General features: G+C 39.4%; 2 protein-coding genes across 6 annotated transcripts in view; one reads left to right on the plus strand and one right to left on the minus strand.

The window, feature by feature from the left end:
• Positions 1-8,982: 8,982 nt before the first annotated feature.
• Positions 8,983-11,048, minus strand: tpbg (trophoblast glycoprotein). The gene has a single exon (XM_077526279.1). The coding sequence runs from the start codon at positions 10,673-10,675 to the stop codon at positions 9,521-9,523; it is 1,155 nt and encodes a 384-aa protein (XP_077382405.1). The 5' UTR covers positions 10,676-11,048; the 3' UTR covers positions 8,983-9,520.
• Positions 11,049-11,929: 881 nt separating this feature from the next.
• The window catches only part of ibtk (inhibitor of Bruton agammaglobulinemia tyrosine kinase), a 33,999-nt gene continuing 29,765 nt past the window's right edge, over positions 11,930-16,163 (plus strand). For 2 of the 5 annotated variants that reach the window (XM_077526274.1, XM_077526275.1), the window contains exons 1-5: positions 11,930-12,090; positions 12,772-13,702; positions 13,841-13,937; positions 14,076-14,200; positions 15,378-15,488. In XM_077526274.1, the coding sequence (XP_077382400.1) occupies positions 13,379-13,702; positions 13,841-13,937; positions 14,076-14,200; positions 15,378-15,488 (657 nt within the window). In that variant the 5' untranslated portion in view covers positions 11,930-12,090; positions 12,772-13,378. Of the gene's footprint in view, positions 12,091-12,771; positions 13,703-13,840; positions 13,938-14,075; positions 14,201-14,792; positions 14,892-15,377; positions 15,489-16,163 lie in introns of those variants that run through there. The other 3 variants (XM_077526277.1, XM_077526276.1, XM_077526278.1) reach the window with 3 other exon arrangements.

Raw genomic sequence — 16,163 nt, forward strand, 5'->3', positions numbered from 1 at the left:
AGGTGTTTGCGGAGCAGCAGACCAGTGCTGTGTAGTGAATGTAATTATGGCTCTCTGGCAATCTGATGACCCGCCAGTCTGTCTCTCAACACAAGGAAAGAGCACTGGCATATTAAATGTGGCTAAACAAACATGCTTGTCAGAAGGGCACACAGTCTTGTGGGTTAAGGAGGTTTTATGGCGCCAGGTCATTATGGTTTTGAATGTCAGGATGGCCGCCTACTTATTCTGGACCATAAAATTTGATCATTTTCATTCCAAGGGCTAGAATGAAATGCTACTGTTATCCAAAGCCTTGGGTAAGTTTTCTAGTACCTTTGTGTTGAAATTCTTCAACATCTACCTTTTAATTCTGCCGAGCATGAAGCAGTGCTTTACCAGATCTTGATTTTCTTCCTTCAGTTATGTATTGTATTTTGATTGCAAATTAATAATTCCATTGCGTTGTGTGCATTGGTTTCCAAACTATGGCCTGGGGCCCATTAGCGGCCCACCAACCACCAGCATATACAAAAACAACAACAACAACAAAAAAAGACATTTAACACAGCCCACAAACATTTTTTTTAAAAGGTGGAGACGTGCAGAGTGAGTAAGGAGGGTGTAAAAAAAAAAGTGCCACTATAACTAATACATTGGTTCACATACTGTGGGGCTTTTCTAGATATATACATAGATACAAATTAATTATTTACGACTAAAATAACCCAATTTCTCTTCAAAACACCGTGATGAATAAAGATAATCCTAAAAATGGTTTCTTCCACTTTCTACTTTGTGGTTCATTTATGTGTATTAATAATCCTCAAGAAGCTCTATTTTTTTTTATGGACATCTTACTACTGTTTGCTGAATGAGGAGACGGGATTTGGTCGCTGTTCAGTGCAGCGTTGGGTCTAGTCTAGTGGGATACAAAAATCTTGAAAATCCCCAACTATTTGCTTTGTGCAACAGAAAACGGTTATGTAGCATTTTTTATGAATAACTAGAAAATATAAACAATGTATAATTGCTTGCTTGATGATTACAGTGTGATTTTAAAATTAAACTCAAAGAATTTCAACACAGTCGTTGCAGCCTTCCATTTTTCTTAACGCAGCCATCAAATGAAAAAGTTTGGACACCCCTGTGTTCATGTGTATAAATGAACTTGGGGGGTTTTTCGCACTTGTTGATGGGACGTAATAAAACCTGATGAACTCTGTCCAGCTACAAGTAACTGTCTAAAAGAATCAGAGACAATCTGTGGAGTTGCATACGCTACAGCGAACTTTTATAATCAATAGGGATGGCCTGATACCGACACCAGGTATCGGTATCAGGCCGATACCAGCCTTTTTTCGAATGCTCGTGACGCAGACGAGGACAAGCGACCGATGGCAGTGGGGGAAGACGTTAAGTGAGTCCTCCTTGCCTGTAACTGGCGCTAGCTTGCAGCAGTTTTTCACCAAAACTTCACCGGTTTGGAAATACTTCAAAATTGTGAATCTTAAACTTAAAAGAACTTTTTGTGTTTTATTTTGAGAGTTGAGACTATTGAAGAGTGACTGTGCTGTTTTTTTTTGTTTTGTGTTTTTTGTCAAATTAAAGGAAACATATTTGTTTAAAAATATCTTTTAGTGATTTTTTTTATTTGTCAGAATGTGCTACTGGTATCGGCAGTTGGTATCGGTATCGGTGAGTACTGAGGGTCTGAGTATCAGTATCGGTATCATGCTGAAAAAAAGTGGTATCGAACCTCCCTAATAAACAATGGCCATTTGTGGCCTGATGTCCATATTTGAGCGTCCCGCGACATTTACGGAAAATAGTTTCTGACTTGGCCCGTAATGTCATTTAAACAAACAAACAAAGAAACAAAACAAGCAAATGGTGGGGATAGGGTGGGGGATGGTGTAGCTGTTGAAAAAGGGATGTAATGTGAGGAATGGAGGCTACCACTAGTACTACAATAATCACCCTTGATAACATTGCAAAGACGCAAATAAATTTATAGCTGAAATAGCAAGAGAGAATTTCACTATGAAGAATAAAGATAAGTCAGTTTTGGAAACCAATATATTGTACTCATATGCACTTTCTTCTTAGTGTAAAGGTCTGATTTGTGAACATAACCATACTTGAGGACAATAATGATTCAGGGAACTGGCACTGAAAATCACATTATTGTCCTCAAGTATGGTTGTCTTACTACTACAGATTGCTCTTGTTTTGGTTCAGAAGGTGAAGATGCGATTCAGCTGGAGGGGAGGAACACCGCAATGTTGCGGGGACCTACGCGAAGATCCTGTTTGCTCTGCGTTCAACGCCTTCACCCCTAAACTCCTCTCCCCCAAGTTCCTCCGGCTCAGTGTGTCTTCTGACTTCTGCCAGTGGATCTACAACTTCCTGACAGGCAGGACAAAACTGCAGGTGGAAAATATGCACCCTAAAACCAGCAGACATTTCAAAAGCTTCTTTCCACTTCCCCTTAACTGCCTAAACAATGACTTAAAATTCCATAGTGACATAGTGCTCCAATTGTGTGATAATTCGCTGCATCATTTGGACACCTGTCATTGGATGATGATTACTGCACTGTCACTTCACTTTGCTTGATGACTCTCCGCATCATTTGCACAGCTGTCATTGTTTAGTACTTCCGCACAAATGGTATTCTTACATTACTTCACGACTCTCTGTAGTTTTGCGTTACGTCCTAAATGTTCTTTTTGTTATAGTTTCTTAGTGTGGCTCACTACCGGAGAAAAACTCTTAGGGGTATATTCACTAAGATGGCACTGGTAAGAGCACGAAATATTGTACCACAACTGCACCCACAGTCTGCGCCCAGTTACCCACCTATTCATTAAGGATATTGCTCTAATCATATACCGGCGCAAACACGCCCACAAAACTGACAGCTTGGAGCAAATTTGCACCAGATTTACCACACATGGCAATGGATTTGCGCCAAGAACGTGGTTGTTATAGTAACAGTTGCGAGAAAGATGACATTGTCAGAAAGCGAGGTTGGACCAAGAGTTAGCGTTTATAGCGCCATTAAACTATACAGAACAGAGAGGACGACAATGACGTCATTCATTCATAAAGTACAAATTATTGGTGCGATCGTTTTTTTTTTTAAATATATTTTCAGAGGTTGGCGTGGGCGTACGGTATGCATCTGGCACGTAAGAATGATCGTAAAATGCCTCCCAGCCATTGCCGATCAGCCCGGGTTACGTTATGTGTTCTAAACCAACATAGAAAGAAAATCCCCCCAACCCCACCACCCCCCACCACCCCCCCTCTCTCTCTCGCACGCGCGCTCTCTCTGTCTCTCTCATCTCTGCGTTATCAGTCGTGCATGTTGTGCGGCAAATGGCATGCACTGCTCTCATGATCCCGGGATCGAGGTTGCGACAGGTTAATACATGCTTTCCATAAACGTTATTTGCGTCACGCAAACTACATGTGGCTATATGTGCTGGTGTTGGTGAATTAGACGCTGTATATCAATGAGTCTCATTTGCATTGGGGTGGCCATATTTTGCGTCAAATGTATGCAAATTACCTAATTTACATACGCGCAAATAACACCGGCACACCGTGGCGCAATCTGATTGGCAGTGTACTTAGTGACGGATTTTCCCCATCTGCGCGTGTTTAGTGAATTAGGCGCTCCCGGATTGCTCAATTTTTACGGGTTAGCGTCATGCAAAGGCGACGCAAACCTTTAGTGAATAGGCCCCTTCGCGTGTTCTTACATACTTGGCCAATGAAAATACATTCTGATTAAAAAAATATGTGTATTATTATATGCATACCAAATCAGGTGAATTTCCAATGGCAATCTTGACTGCATCGGCCTGCTGCTATCGGCAAAGACAATGTTTAGTTAGTGGGAATAACAGGCATCACTTCTCCTCTTGTCTGCAAATGAGCTCAAGGCAGCAGCCCTGACAGCCAGGAGTCCAGGGAGATGCTGCCCAGGACAAGCGCTGACATCATAAGTCAATGGCTGGCTATTTAGATGTTGGAGGTGTTTGGAGACTTCTGCTAACAAGCACAAAAGGGCTACTGAGTGGACCGGTGAAGGTGTCAAATGGGATTATAGGACAGAAAGGGCTCATTTGTTTTATTCCTCCACCTCCCAAGACCGTTCGATCTTTGTTTCCACTGTGATTCCAATGTGCCGCCAAGCATTGCTTAAGGCGTGGCGGGGCAAAAATCTGTAGTTAGCATGGGTGTGTGTGTGTAGGACTCCTGTTGGTCTCTGTGGAAACGTAATCACCTGTATGTATGAACCCATTGGGACCCAGTGCTAGGGAGGCCTGACTTTGGGGAATTGAGTAAGAAGAGAGGCCATCAATTTTCACAAGGAACCAGCAGAGATTGCAAGACCACAATGAGAAAACAAGTGCTCATGAATCACAGTTTTTAACTTTGGGATGGATGAAATGGACTTTTGAAGTCACAGCTGTTCAAGCAGTCAGAGTGCTAGAGACAATTGAGGAGAGCACCTTCACACCATTGTGAATCCTTTCACAAATACATCCTCTGCTGTTTTTCTACAAATGACTCCCAAGAGTTTTAGAGAAGTGAAACTGGTGCAATGACAAATTTACGGTGTCCAGAGATGATCAGCAGCAGCAGTGCTGTTGTGCTTGTTACATGCCACACAAGACTGGTTGCTAGATAGACAGAAACTAATTAGTTGTGTCTACTCCTCAACACGCTGAGCACAATCAAGCTTTTTTTTTTTTTTTTTATGATTATTTTCGACTGCGATGGGAATAAGTATGAGGCTTCAAAAGGAGCATTTCTTTAGAATTATCAATTCAAATCATACCTGGCACTAAAAGTAGTAAAAATGTCAAGTGATGTAATAAACAGTGATGGAAAACACATTTAGTTAGTGTTAAGTTAAGGATAAAGCTGCTTGGGCTCATTTCCATAATACCTCTCTGTGCCCCATTAGAATCTTGGGAGCATGTTTGCTTTCATTTGCATGTGCCATGAAATGGTTTAGATCTTTTCTGGTATTTGCGGCTAGGGCGACCACTGGAGTATAATGAAATGCATAAAATTGAATGTGAGACTTTGTTGGAAAAAGCCTCTGCGTTTGAAACCTGTCCACTGGCTGCAACTCAAACAATATTTGGGGGGAGGTGGGGGGTGGAATTTACAGTCCAGCCTGGGATTTTTATCAGATTCACAGCAGGAAACAAATTGGACAGGAGATAGCAGTCAGCCACACTCGCCTTCTGTAGACCCACAAACAGATCAATTGCAGCACGAAGTCCTCTATTTACCTTTGTTTAACCTTTTCATATTGGCCTTCCTATACTGTACATGCAGTATGTGAAATAATTGTCACAAACTCATCTAAAACAAGTGACAGCTGAACAGGGCAGGTGTGGAAACTTGTAGCACAACCAGTGAATGTAAATAAAATTTTAGGGACAATTGAAGGAGATCAATTTCAACATTCAGTTCTGAACTATGTTTAGTAAAATACATTTGCAACTAAATGTTTTTGAAATTGATATACAGTACAGTATAATGGAATATGTCTCTTGCATATTCAACAATCATCAGCTCAATATTATTTGGACTAATTACACATTTCATCGTATAAGAATAATTCTGAATTTTTCATTAGTCTTCATGATAATACATCTGTTGCAGTCAAATACTAGTGAGATAGTCAACATTACACAAAGTTATTCACCACTGACTCTATTGACATTGTCTGTGTGACAGCAGAAATACAAATCCCATTAATGGGAGTAGTTCGGACTTTATAAAAATGCTCTTGACTTTAAAGGCCACCTTACCAAAGAGTCAAGGCGAATACTGAGAATGATTTATTTATTTATTTTGATTCAATCCATAAGATATATAATTTTTGCAATTTCATGGATGTTTCAAATCTTAAAGTGACAGTGGCAAGAATTTCTGCCATCTAGTGGTGAACTAATGTAACGACCTAAGTTTGAAGCTCATCCATTTTGAACCACGCATATGATGGTGCATTAGAGAGACCACACTTCGCAAACCTACCACCATTTACTACATTCGCTAAATTTCTCTGCTGATGGCGGCGAATCATGTCAGCTTCATGTAAGGTTGTGGTGCGGGAAAGGGATGATCGATCACTCATAATATTACAGTCAATGGCGCACGCACTTTGAAATAGCTGCAGACTGCTCAAATCTACCAAATTCAACCGATTTTTAAATTTTTTAGGCATGACACAAACAACTATACATTTAAAAAAATATATATGCGATTTAAATATTAAGCCTGAATCTTAGCCACATTAAGGTATATGTAATAAGCCAACCCGTTTTTAAATCCATCAAGAATTCATCAAGTTTGAGTATTTAAAGCAACACTAAGGAGCTTTCATTTTATGTTGATTATGGTGGCACCATATAAACAAAAGCAGTAATGTTATGCCTGAAGGAAGACCAATTTCCTATGAAGACAAGCACATTGCATCGTTTTTTTAGCTTATGCCAGCGAGTGAAATCCGGTCCAATGTTGATCCTTGAATGTCCTTTTATGCGGGTAGCTTCCCTTTGCCTTTTTTCTTTTTTGTCTCCTCAGACAAACTTTTCAGTTGTATTGCTGCTTTTGCCAGGAAAGCAGTAATCGTACATCAACATTCAAATTGACTTCTGTTTTTGTAATGAATGGGGAAAGGGGAGGTGACCTATGCCATAAAGCAGGCAGCACATTTGTAGTTTTTTTGTGTGGCAGTGTTCCTACCAACCTCCTCAAAGTTGCTTGGTGCCAGTAAAAATGATATAGACCCCTTCAGGCCATGGCAAAAGTACCATTCAACTAGTTTTAAGTCGATCAGAAGAGTTATGAAAATATTTTATTAACTCATTTGCTCCCAATAACGTGTAAATATATATTTTTTAATGTTTTAAGTGTCCCAAAGACGTATATATACGTTGTTTTTTTGTTTGTTTTTTAATGCTATTGCATACAGAAGGCTTTGATGCAGCCTCTCAAGTGCAAAGAACGGTTGCAGAAATGGTAGTTATTACACAAATGACCAGCAGGTGGCAGCAGAGCAGAGGAGATCAACCAGGGCCATGTAGAAAAAAAGCTAAATTACTTACAATTTTAAATAGATTTGTGAAAACTGATCAAACTTAGCTCTCTTCTAATACTAATTGCTGCAAAACGGAAACAGATAGAAACACTTTTTTTTTTTTCCTGATGAAGAGACTTTAATCTTTCTTTTGATAGATTCCATGCTTTTATAGCAATAGAACACAATATCCTGTGGGCCTTGCAAACTCAGTCAAAATCCAGGAAAACAGCCGGGAGCGAACGGGATTACTTCTGTGAAAATGGCTGGGAGTGAATGAGTTAAGGTTGAAAAGTTCCTTAGTGCTACTTTAAGTGAGTAAATCATCCAACTTACCGCAGGCTACAGCACAGTGAACCAGAGCATTTCCCTGTCCTAAGATGGCCGACCAGTGGTTACATTGCAGACTCCGCCTTGAATGTTCTTATAAATATCCATGTGTGGTGCGATCTATGTAATGGACAATTCCGAGCTGACGTCACAAGCCAAAATGGTGGTCTTACTCGGGGAAAACAAGCTCTCTGCTCATTGAAAAGCATTGTCCTTTGGATCGCTGTAATTTGATTTGTGTGGATTATTTTGGATTTCAAAACATGATGAAATGTCTTTTTATAACTATAGCATTCTATCTACAGAGGCAAAAGTGTGATATGAACAGAAATTGGATGTTATTGGTCTAGCGTTAGATGAATGTCCTAACAAACAGCCAAGAGGCACTTGTACCCTATTACATTAATAAAAATGTAGGAATCAAAACCGTGTATGTATCCAATTTAGGTCTTAGGTCATCCAAACATTATGCTACATTATGTTAACAATGTAAAAACTGTTCCATAGGAAATTAAAATGTGTGACGCGTGAGCTAAAAGATGTCAAAAGACTAGGATATGGCACGTTAGCTAGCACGGAGTGGTTTGATTTCGGGTTGAGTTTTCCTTGCTGGCCAAGAGTCGGACGTTTGCATCAAACACGTCAGGGATTTGGACAATTTGTCTGATGTTTCGCCTATTTTTAGATATTTAACTCTTTATGTTTGCCCACTTGTTGCCAAGAAAAACGGGTAAATGTCACTCCAGGATAGCGGAGGTGGCTTTACTCAATTTATAGGCTATAGAAAATGATGCAAGCTGGTTAACGCCTAAAATATGTATAAAACAAAATAATGCATTTTATCACACTCAAAAAATATTCATACCACTTAGGAAGTGCTCACTACATAGCACGGTGGTCTTGGTTAGCCTCCATTTCAAACCATTTGGTCCCACTCTTTCACTGCTTTTACACATTTTCTCTGACATTCAGGTTCCATGGGAAAAACATGGAATAATAATTTTGTTTCCATCATGTTATGGTTGGAACATCAAACCGCACAACACCCTTTGGGCATGATTTTCTGAGCACTTTATATGCTAGTCAAGCAAAAGCAATACAATATGCTGTTTGGAAATATCAGAAATGCCCGGATGTTTGGAATTATTAGCGATGATATATTTTAAATAATGTACATTGATGTGATAAAAGGTGTTTTCTTGCACATTATTTGAACATTGGAAAATTCTACACACTGTCCCTTTAATACTGAATATCACACGCTTGTATCATAAAAAAGCTATTTTGGAATCAAAATAGCTACAAGAGTGCAGGTAAACCAGTATCAAAATACATATTTTGAAGATCTACAGTAATAAGATGTACATTGCATATTCTCTGCTTCCCAGTTGTGCGAAATAGTACAATGCATTATAAATGCTGCTATAACTTAACGAGTGATATTTTTAGTCATATGAGCAGGAATTTAGAGGTATTTGATGCACATCTGGAGCAGGTATATAATACAAACTTCTGTTTACCAAATAATGCTCCTATGATTAAAAAGCCCTCAGTCAATGTGAATACAAGCAGTTCAGAGGCATTTTATTTAAATGAACATCTTCACAAGGAAAAATGAGTCATATCCATCTAATAAATCAAAAAATTATGCAATCTGCACTATAATCATACAAATAAGTCCAACTATTCATCACAAGTTCACATACTAAACAGAATAAAACACATACAAGCTTTATATCATTTATCTTCAGTGGAGTCAAAGGGAGAAGGATGTGACAATCAGCAGAATATAGATTCTTCTGTCATTTTGTTCATAAAATCCCATATTGGTTTGTCTGTCAGTTAAAGTAAACATGGAGCATTTCAGTCTTTTCAACCTGTCATGATGATTGATTGTCCATGCAACATACACGTGAGTAAAAAGAACACTCAGCTATATCAGAGAGCTGCAAGGTACAGAACATGCAGCAGCGGTTGAACAAGTGAGGTGATAAAAGGGTTCATTAGGAGTCACAACCGAGAGGGCAGGAAGACTCATGCAACTTTAAGTCATATTAACATGTCACTGGAGGTGCTGAACAACAGCTCAATCCTTGCTCACACATCTGAGTTGATGCTCAGATTGGCCAAACGTGGATCAGCGTTTATTTCATACCTGTAATGATATCCCTCCATGTGGTCCCTACAAGCATCACGGATGTTGTACATCCAGCGCTTGATGCCTTTGCGGTTCAAGTAGAGCACCAGCAGGAATATGACGCCAATCAGTGCCAGCACCAAACCCAGGAAGACGTACGAAGTCTCGAGCACGCCTTCCATGTTGCCCAAACACTTCAGCTGGGACTGCTCCACCTGCAATAGTGGCCGGCGCCTCAGACGCTCGGGGTCTGCACAGGTCAGGTTCATGTCCGTGACTTGAGTGGAGTTCTTCAGCCACAACAGCAAGTCCTCAATAAAACAGTCACAACGCCAGGGATTCCCTTCTAAATGAATATGAAGGTCTGGCTTCAAGTTGAACTCAGTCAGGGTGATGAGAGGAATATTCCTGAGACGGTTGTGCCTCAGGTCAAGATCTTGCAGTCGTGGCACCTTTAGTATCCTGTCGGGGATGGAGATGATGGAGCTGTTCTGCAGGCTGAGGGTGACCAGATTGGATAAACTTGTGAATAAATCATCTGGCAAAAGCACAAGGTCATTGCCGGACAGGTCTAAGACTGTCAGATGGAAGAGTTTTCCATTTTCTAGGACATTCACCAGCCCGTTCACAGAAGAATGATTGTGAAAAGACCTACTGAGGTTCAGCACCTGCAATTTGTTGTCATCCGGGAAAGCGTTTTCGCTGAAAGTTTGGATTTTATTGTTGCTCAGATCCAGCCGCTCTAGGTTTGGCAAGTTATGAAACACCATTTCCTCCACAGCCTCCATCTTATTGTCACTGAGATCAAGATCTGTTAAGAATTCCAGGTGGCTAGTAAAAGACTCCTCATTGATACTCGAAATGTTGTTTCCCGTGATGAAAAGTAACTTGGAATTCGCAGGTATGGAATGTGGAATTGCGTCCAAGTCCTGGTTTTGGCATTTCACTGTTTGCAAGAAACATGCGCATTTTTCTGGGCAGCCTTGACAGGACAGTATGATAGCAAGGAGCAAAAGTAACTGCATCACACCGGACGTTAATGCGTTCATTCGGATTCCTTCGCTTTGACACCAGCACGATGTGCTCACCAGGCGCATCTTGTCCTTTACCACCATCTGTTGTGCAGATTGTGCTCAATGTCAGTCCGGAACAGTCACCTCCGAGTGAAGTTCCACATCAAACTCGAACGCCATCTACCCCCAAACCATCTTCACTGAGGTCTTCATTTCCTTGAGGGGAACGGTGGCGATGTACACGAACTTCTGCGTTTATTCTCCAAACATCAACGTGAGCCTGCACACTATAAAAAAAATTAATAATAATAAAAAAAAACAAAAAAAAAACACGTAAGGTATTTGAATCGAACCGAAAACGACCTTATCTTCAACAAGTGTTATTTAATAGTTCCGTGCTTTAACAGGCTTGCGCTCGGCTCGGCAACCTGATGGGAAACCAAGGCGAGAGAGTCCAAACAGGAGCGCCACTCCGAGCTGTGACAGGGTGGACCATACCATTATACGACTGGGAAAGAGGGGTGTATATGGGCTGCATTTGAACCGCTTATTCCCACGAGGGTCGCCAAATTGTAATTTGTGATTGTAAATGTAACAATTTAACAGGTTGAAGAATGGTATAGTGACTGAGTGGCCTATAACTTTTATATTTTATTTTGAATGAGTGACAATTTTATAATGTATTATTTAAAAATAGTATAGTATTAGTGACTTAACTGTGGACATTTTTTTTCGGTGCTGCAAAATATGTCTATATCTGAGAACTCTGCATTGGAAACCAAAACAACATTGGATTGCATTCTTTTCTTGAAATACAGTTGATCATGCTGTGTCCTCACTCAGCATTTGTGCCAGTATGAAAATGTGCAGGTAAGTACATGCTGTATGTTTGTAATTGTTGAATTGCAATTATGAAAAAAAAATGTTCAACTCGTCCTTGCTGATGTTTGTGTAACACGTAAGTGATTATTACACGCGGTACTGTCATTAATAAGCTAAATCATTTAACCAGTTACTGCCTCCGCAAAATTTGGAATTTAATGTTTGTGGAGTTTGTATTATGTCCTTGATATTTAAGAAGAACTGATGTTCCATAATTAATCAATAACGGATGGAAGTAAAACAAATCTAATCAAATCGGGAAAAATTGCCCTGCTGTCTGCCTCAGATCAGCTTTATAAATGAGAACCTGCTCTCAATATCCTTACCTGTTTAAAGGTTCAATAAAAAATGCCATTTAAGTCGTCTGATATTTGCCGTCCAAACCAATACGCAAATATCAACCAATAGGAGAAAGACGACGATAAAGAAGGGGAACCAATAGGAGACCTGAATGCAAAAGTGATCACCAATCAAAAGTCTCGTTGTTTATAGTATTGCCTAACCCGGATAGGCAAGGAGCAAGTTAAATTTACGTTACAGCATTGAGAACTTATTTTGTAGCAATGGAACAGTGGATATATATGGTTAATGTTACTTATTATACCATCTCCCTTTTTTCGTTTATCTAGCCGAAGGTAATGTGATTGTTTTTCATACCACTCGGTTTTGCATCTCGCTATGCTAGTTTGCAATGATGTCAGTCAACCTAGCTACTTTCTGGCTAATCTTAACTAAACGTCTATTCAAAGCGAACGTGACTTGGGTTGTTTTTAGCCACGCATTATTTACGTATTACGCATTATTATTATTTTTTTTTTTTAACGACACTTAAGTCCTTATTTTTAAGCATTGTCGTTGTCTCGCTTCGTAGCTCCGCCGAGCAGACACCAAGATTGCTAATCAAGTTGGTAACCGGTCTGGGATGCATTAAACTGAGACCTCGTTTTTGCTTCCAAATTGTATTACATGACGAAATCGACTAATTCCACCATTTTAACCATGATGAAGTAACCATGACGCAGCCTGCACTTGAAATTAACCACCCGGCTATAATGCTTATTTAGCTCGCTTGTTACATAATACTAGCCAAGTCACCATTATCAATATGCCATCAAATAATGTTACTGTATTTGCTGAAAGCATTTTTAACGTACTACCGTCATATTTATGGTTATTATTATTATTATTATTATTATTATTATTATTGTTAACAGAAAACACATTTTGAATCAAATTTAAACATTGTGTCAACATTTTTTTGGACCATGCTCACTTGCTCTAATAAAAATCTTTGTATTTCGACTTTTATTTTACAGGTTTATCCTTCAATTATGGAGTTTTGAAAAGCAAGGTGTGAATTTTGAGGGGAAAGGGAGGCTTTCCCCTCAAGTTGATGGTTGGACTGCAGGGTGTGAAGGTTGAAGGAGTTCTTGAATGTGTTGCCTTTTGTAAATTTTCTGAAGAGCTCATAGACAACAAATGATTATTTTTTTAAATATTTAATTGTATAATTTTGTATACAAGATAAACACACGTTGCTGTTGTTTTTGTTGATGTAGTGATGCCATTTGAGGCAAGCACCTTGGCTTGTGCTCAGCATTTTTTTGATATGGTAGACTGAGCAAGTCGCACAGACTGGGGTTGCTAGAGTGCAGTGGAACCTCAACACAAGCACAATTCTAGCACTCCACAGCACGGCCATCTCAACCTTTTTTTGTTTGTTTGTTTGTTTGTTTGTTTGTTTGTTTGTTTTAAAACTCAATGCACTTTTCTCCCCCATTGAGAGAATTTCAGTACAGATTGTCACTGCCTCAGTCTGTGTATTTGCTCCTGCACATTGCTTTGTCCTAGATTAGGTTTGTAATTTAGGGTGGACTGTCAGAAGGTAGCAGGCCTTATTTTGAAGTTTTTGGGTAGCTCAGGATGAGTCTGGAATTGCCTGACTGCACCCCAAAATGCCGCTCACTGCAGCATGCAAATGAGGTGGTAGCAGCAATAACGAGTGGCTCAGAGGGGCAGTTAAGAGCTTTCTTAACATCACACTGCCACAATGCAGCAACTTTGCGGGACGAATTTGGTCGCACAGCATTACACTTGGCTGCTTCACTGGGAAAGAAGGCCTTACTGGAGTGGCTGCTGGAAAATAAGAATGCCGACTTGACGGTAAAGGATAAAGAATCAGGCTGGACTGCTCTGCACCGCAGTGTGTTCTATGGACAGATCCATTGTCTACTTTCCTTGGTCAAGGTACATGTTTACTTATTATCGATGAATGGGCTGTTGACAAAGCTTCATGTGACATTATCAGTTTGTTTATGCAACTTCTTAAAATTAGGCTTCAGTAAGTTTATTAATGGTAGTGTTATCATGATTTTTTATGTCCAGCATGGTGGAGTCCTTACCACTCAGGATAAGGAGGGTCTTTCTGCCCTGGACCTCGTGATGAAGGACCGACCACCTCATGTTGTGTTTAAAAATGCTGGTAAATTTAATGTTTCATGTTTACTCACACAAGGATTTAGTGAATAAAAAAAATAATCCAACATAAGAATCTGAATAGATACAGTATGCTAAATATTGGTATGCCTCTAATTAGAAATGTTTGTGTGTATGTTTACAGACCCAACTGATGTTTATACATGGGGAAACAATACTAATTTCAGCCTTGGGCATGGCAATCAAGAGAGTCGCCAGCACCCGGAGCTAGTTGATGTCTTTGCCAGAACCGGAGTTTATATTAAGCAGGTAGGTTTTGTCTTTTTATAAACTTGCTTCGCCGCACCAAACATCCTCCATTCAGTATGTTTTCTAAATTTCTGTCACACTAGCCAAAGTGTCCCACTTGAATTCAAACTCACTACAAGGCAGTATGTGTTGCATAAAAACATGGCATATCAGTTCGTCCAATGAGGACACCACCTGGGTACCCCAGCAAAACACTGTTCTCCTGAGTCCTGTGTTATGCAACTCTGTCCCTGGAGGAGAGAGGAAATAATGATCTCATCCAAGAACGTGTGTTTCATTGGTGTAACGACCATATGCAGCATTCTGTTTCTATCGCATATATAAATGAAGTACACCTTGATGGCAGAGCCATGTCAACAGAGAGCATTAAGTTAAGTGCCATTTTTAAACTTTCATTTGTCACTTAAGCCTCTGTATGCATGGTTAACTCCCAGGCTGTGCCAACCTGACTGCAATTTCCTGCATAATTTGTCACATGGAGGCTCTTATGTGTACAGTACTCGGTGAGAGACGACGTGGGCTACTCTTTAGCGCAGGATACCTGTGTTTGTGTTGCATAATTTTTCCAGAACTGCTGTACTTGTCATCCCAGGTCATTTCATGAATCCCATTTGCAGTGCAGGTGGATCTCATTTCATGACTCGGCGGCACCGCATATTATTCCCCTTGTCTTCTTAGTCCAGTGCAACAGGTGCCAGAGGTTAAATATTAATTCCACATTGACATATTTTAATTAAATGAACAGCCATGATATGTGTGAATGTCCACATCAATGTCATACTTGGCAAAACATCCCTGTGCTCTATTGAATGTTTTAGGGGAGCCATGTATTAGTAATGATGTTTGCTTTTCCTCTCGTCCACCAGTCTTTTTATTGGCATAGTATTTTACTATCACTACAAGAGGCCTTGGCTGATGGACATGGAAAAAGATGGCAACATCTATTATGAGATCAAATTGGAACAAGTCTTAAGTGCAAACAGTAATTTGAGATATGAGTTTTGTATTTATTCCTCCTGTAACATATTTACGGATGTCCTGTCTGCTATAAAAGTGTCATTTATTATTATTATTATTATTATTATTATTATTATTATTGTTATTATTTATTTATTTATTTTTAGTTGTAAAACATAACAAATTAAAATAGTATTTTTTTTCTTCATCACTCTTTTAGGTGGTACTCTGCAAGTTCCATTCAGTATTCCTGTCTCAAAAAGGTCAGGTGTTCACATGTGGACATGGACAAGGAGGACGGCTTGGCCATGGAGATGAACAGACTTACCTGGTGAGACTTGCAGTATTTGGCAGAATTTTTTGGTCAAAAAGTAGGAAAAAATACAAGCTATCCTTATTTTATGAAGGAGTTCTGCTGCATGCTTATGGCCAAATCTGGGTGTGGTTTGGAACGTGCTGTAGTCTATCGTTAACCTACCCGAACACAATGGTGAAATTCTTAATGACACTAATTAGGGGTGTGAATTGCCTAGTACCTGACGATTCGATTCGTATCACGATTCACAGGTCACGATTCGATTCGATACCGATTAATCCCGATACGAATTTATAAGTCGATTGTTGCGATTTTTTTTCATTCAAATTTAGAAAATACTAATCAGTAAGCTTGTAGAGTGTAAGATTTATATGAAAATGTATTATTTATTTATCTGAAATTTCAGTCTTATAGAGGTTGTAATCTGTTTCATGTTTGAACAGCATTAAAATAAAATATTAAGGCTTAATGTTCCGTTCATATAACATTCTTCCATGCTCAAGGTGTGAATCCTAAAAAAAAAAAAAAAAAAAAAAAAAATCGATTCTGCCCTTATTGAATCGATTCGAGAATCGCGCGATGTAGTATCGCGATATATCGCCGAATCGATTTTTTTTAACACCCCTAACACTAATGATTGTTTTAATTGGTTGGTCAACTTATGTGCCCTTTGATTGCTGGGTGACTAAT

This window comes from Festucalex cinctus, chromosome 7, assembly GCF_051991245.1.
Source record: "Festucalex cinctus isolate MCC-2025b chromosome 7, RoL_Fcin_1.0, whole genome shotgun sequence".
In the NCBI taxonomy this organism is placed as follows: Eukaryota; Metazoa; Chordata; class Actinopteri; order Syngnathiformes; family Syngnathidae; genus Festucalex; species Festucalex cinctus.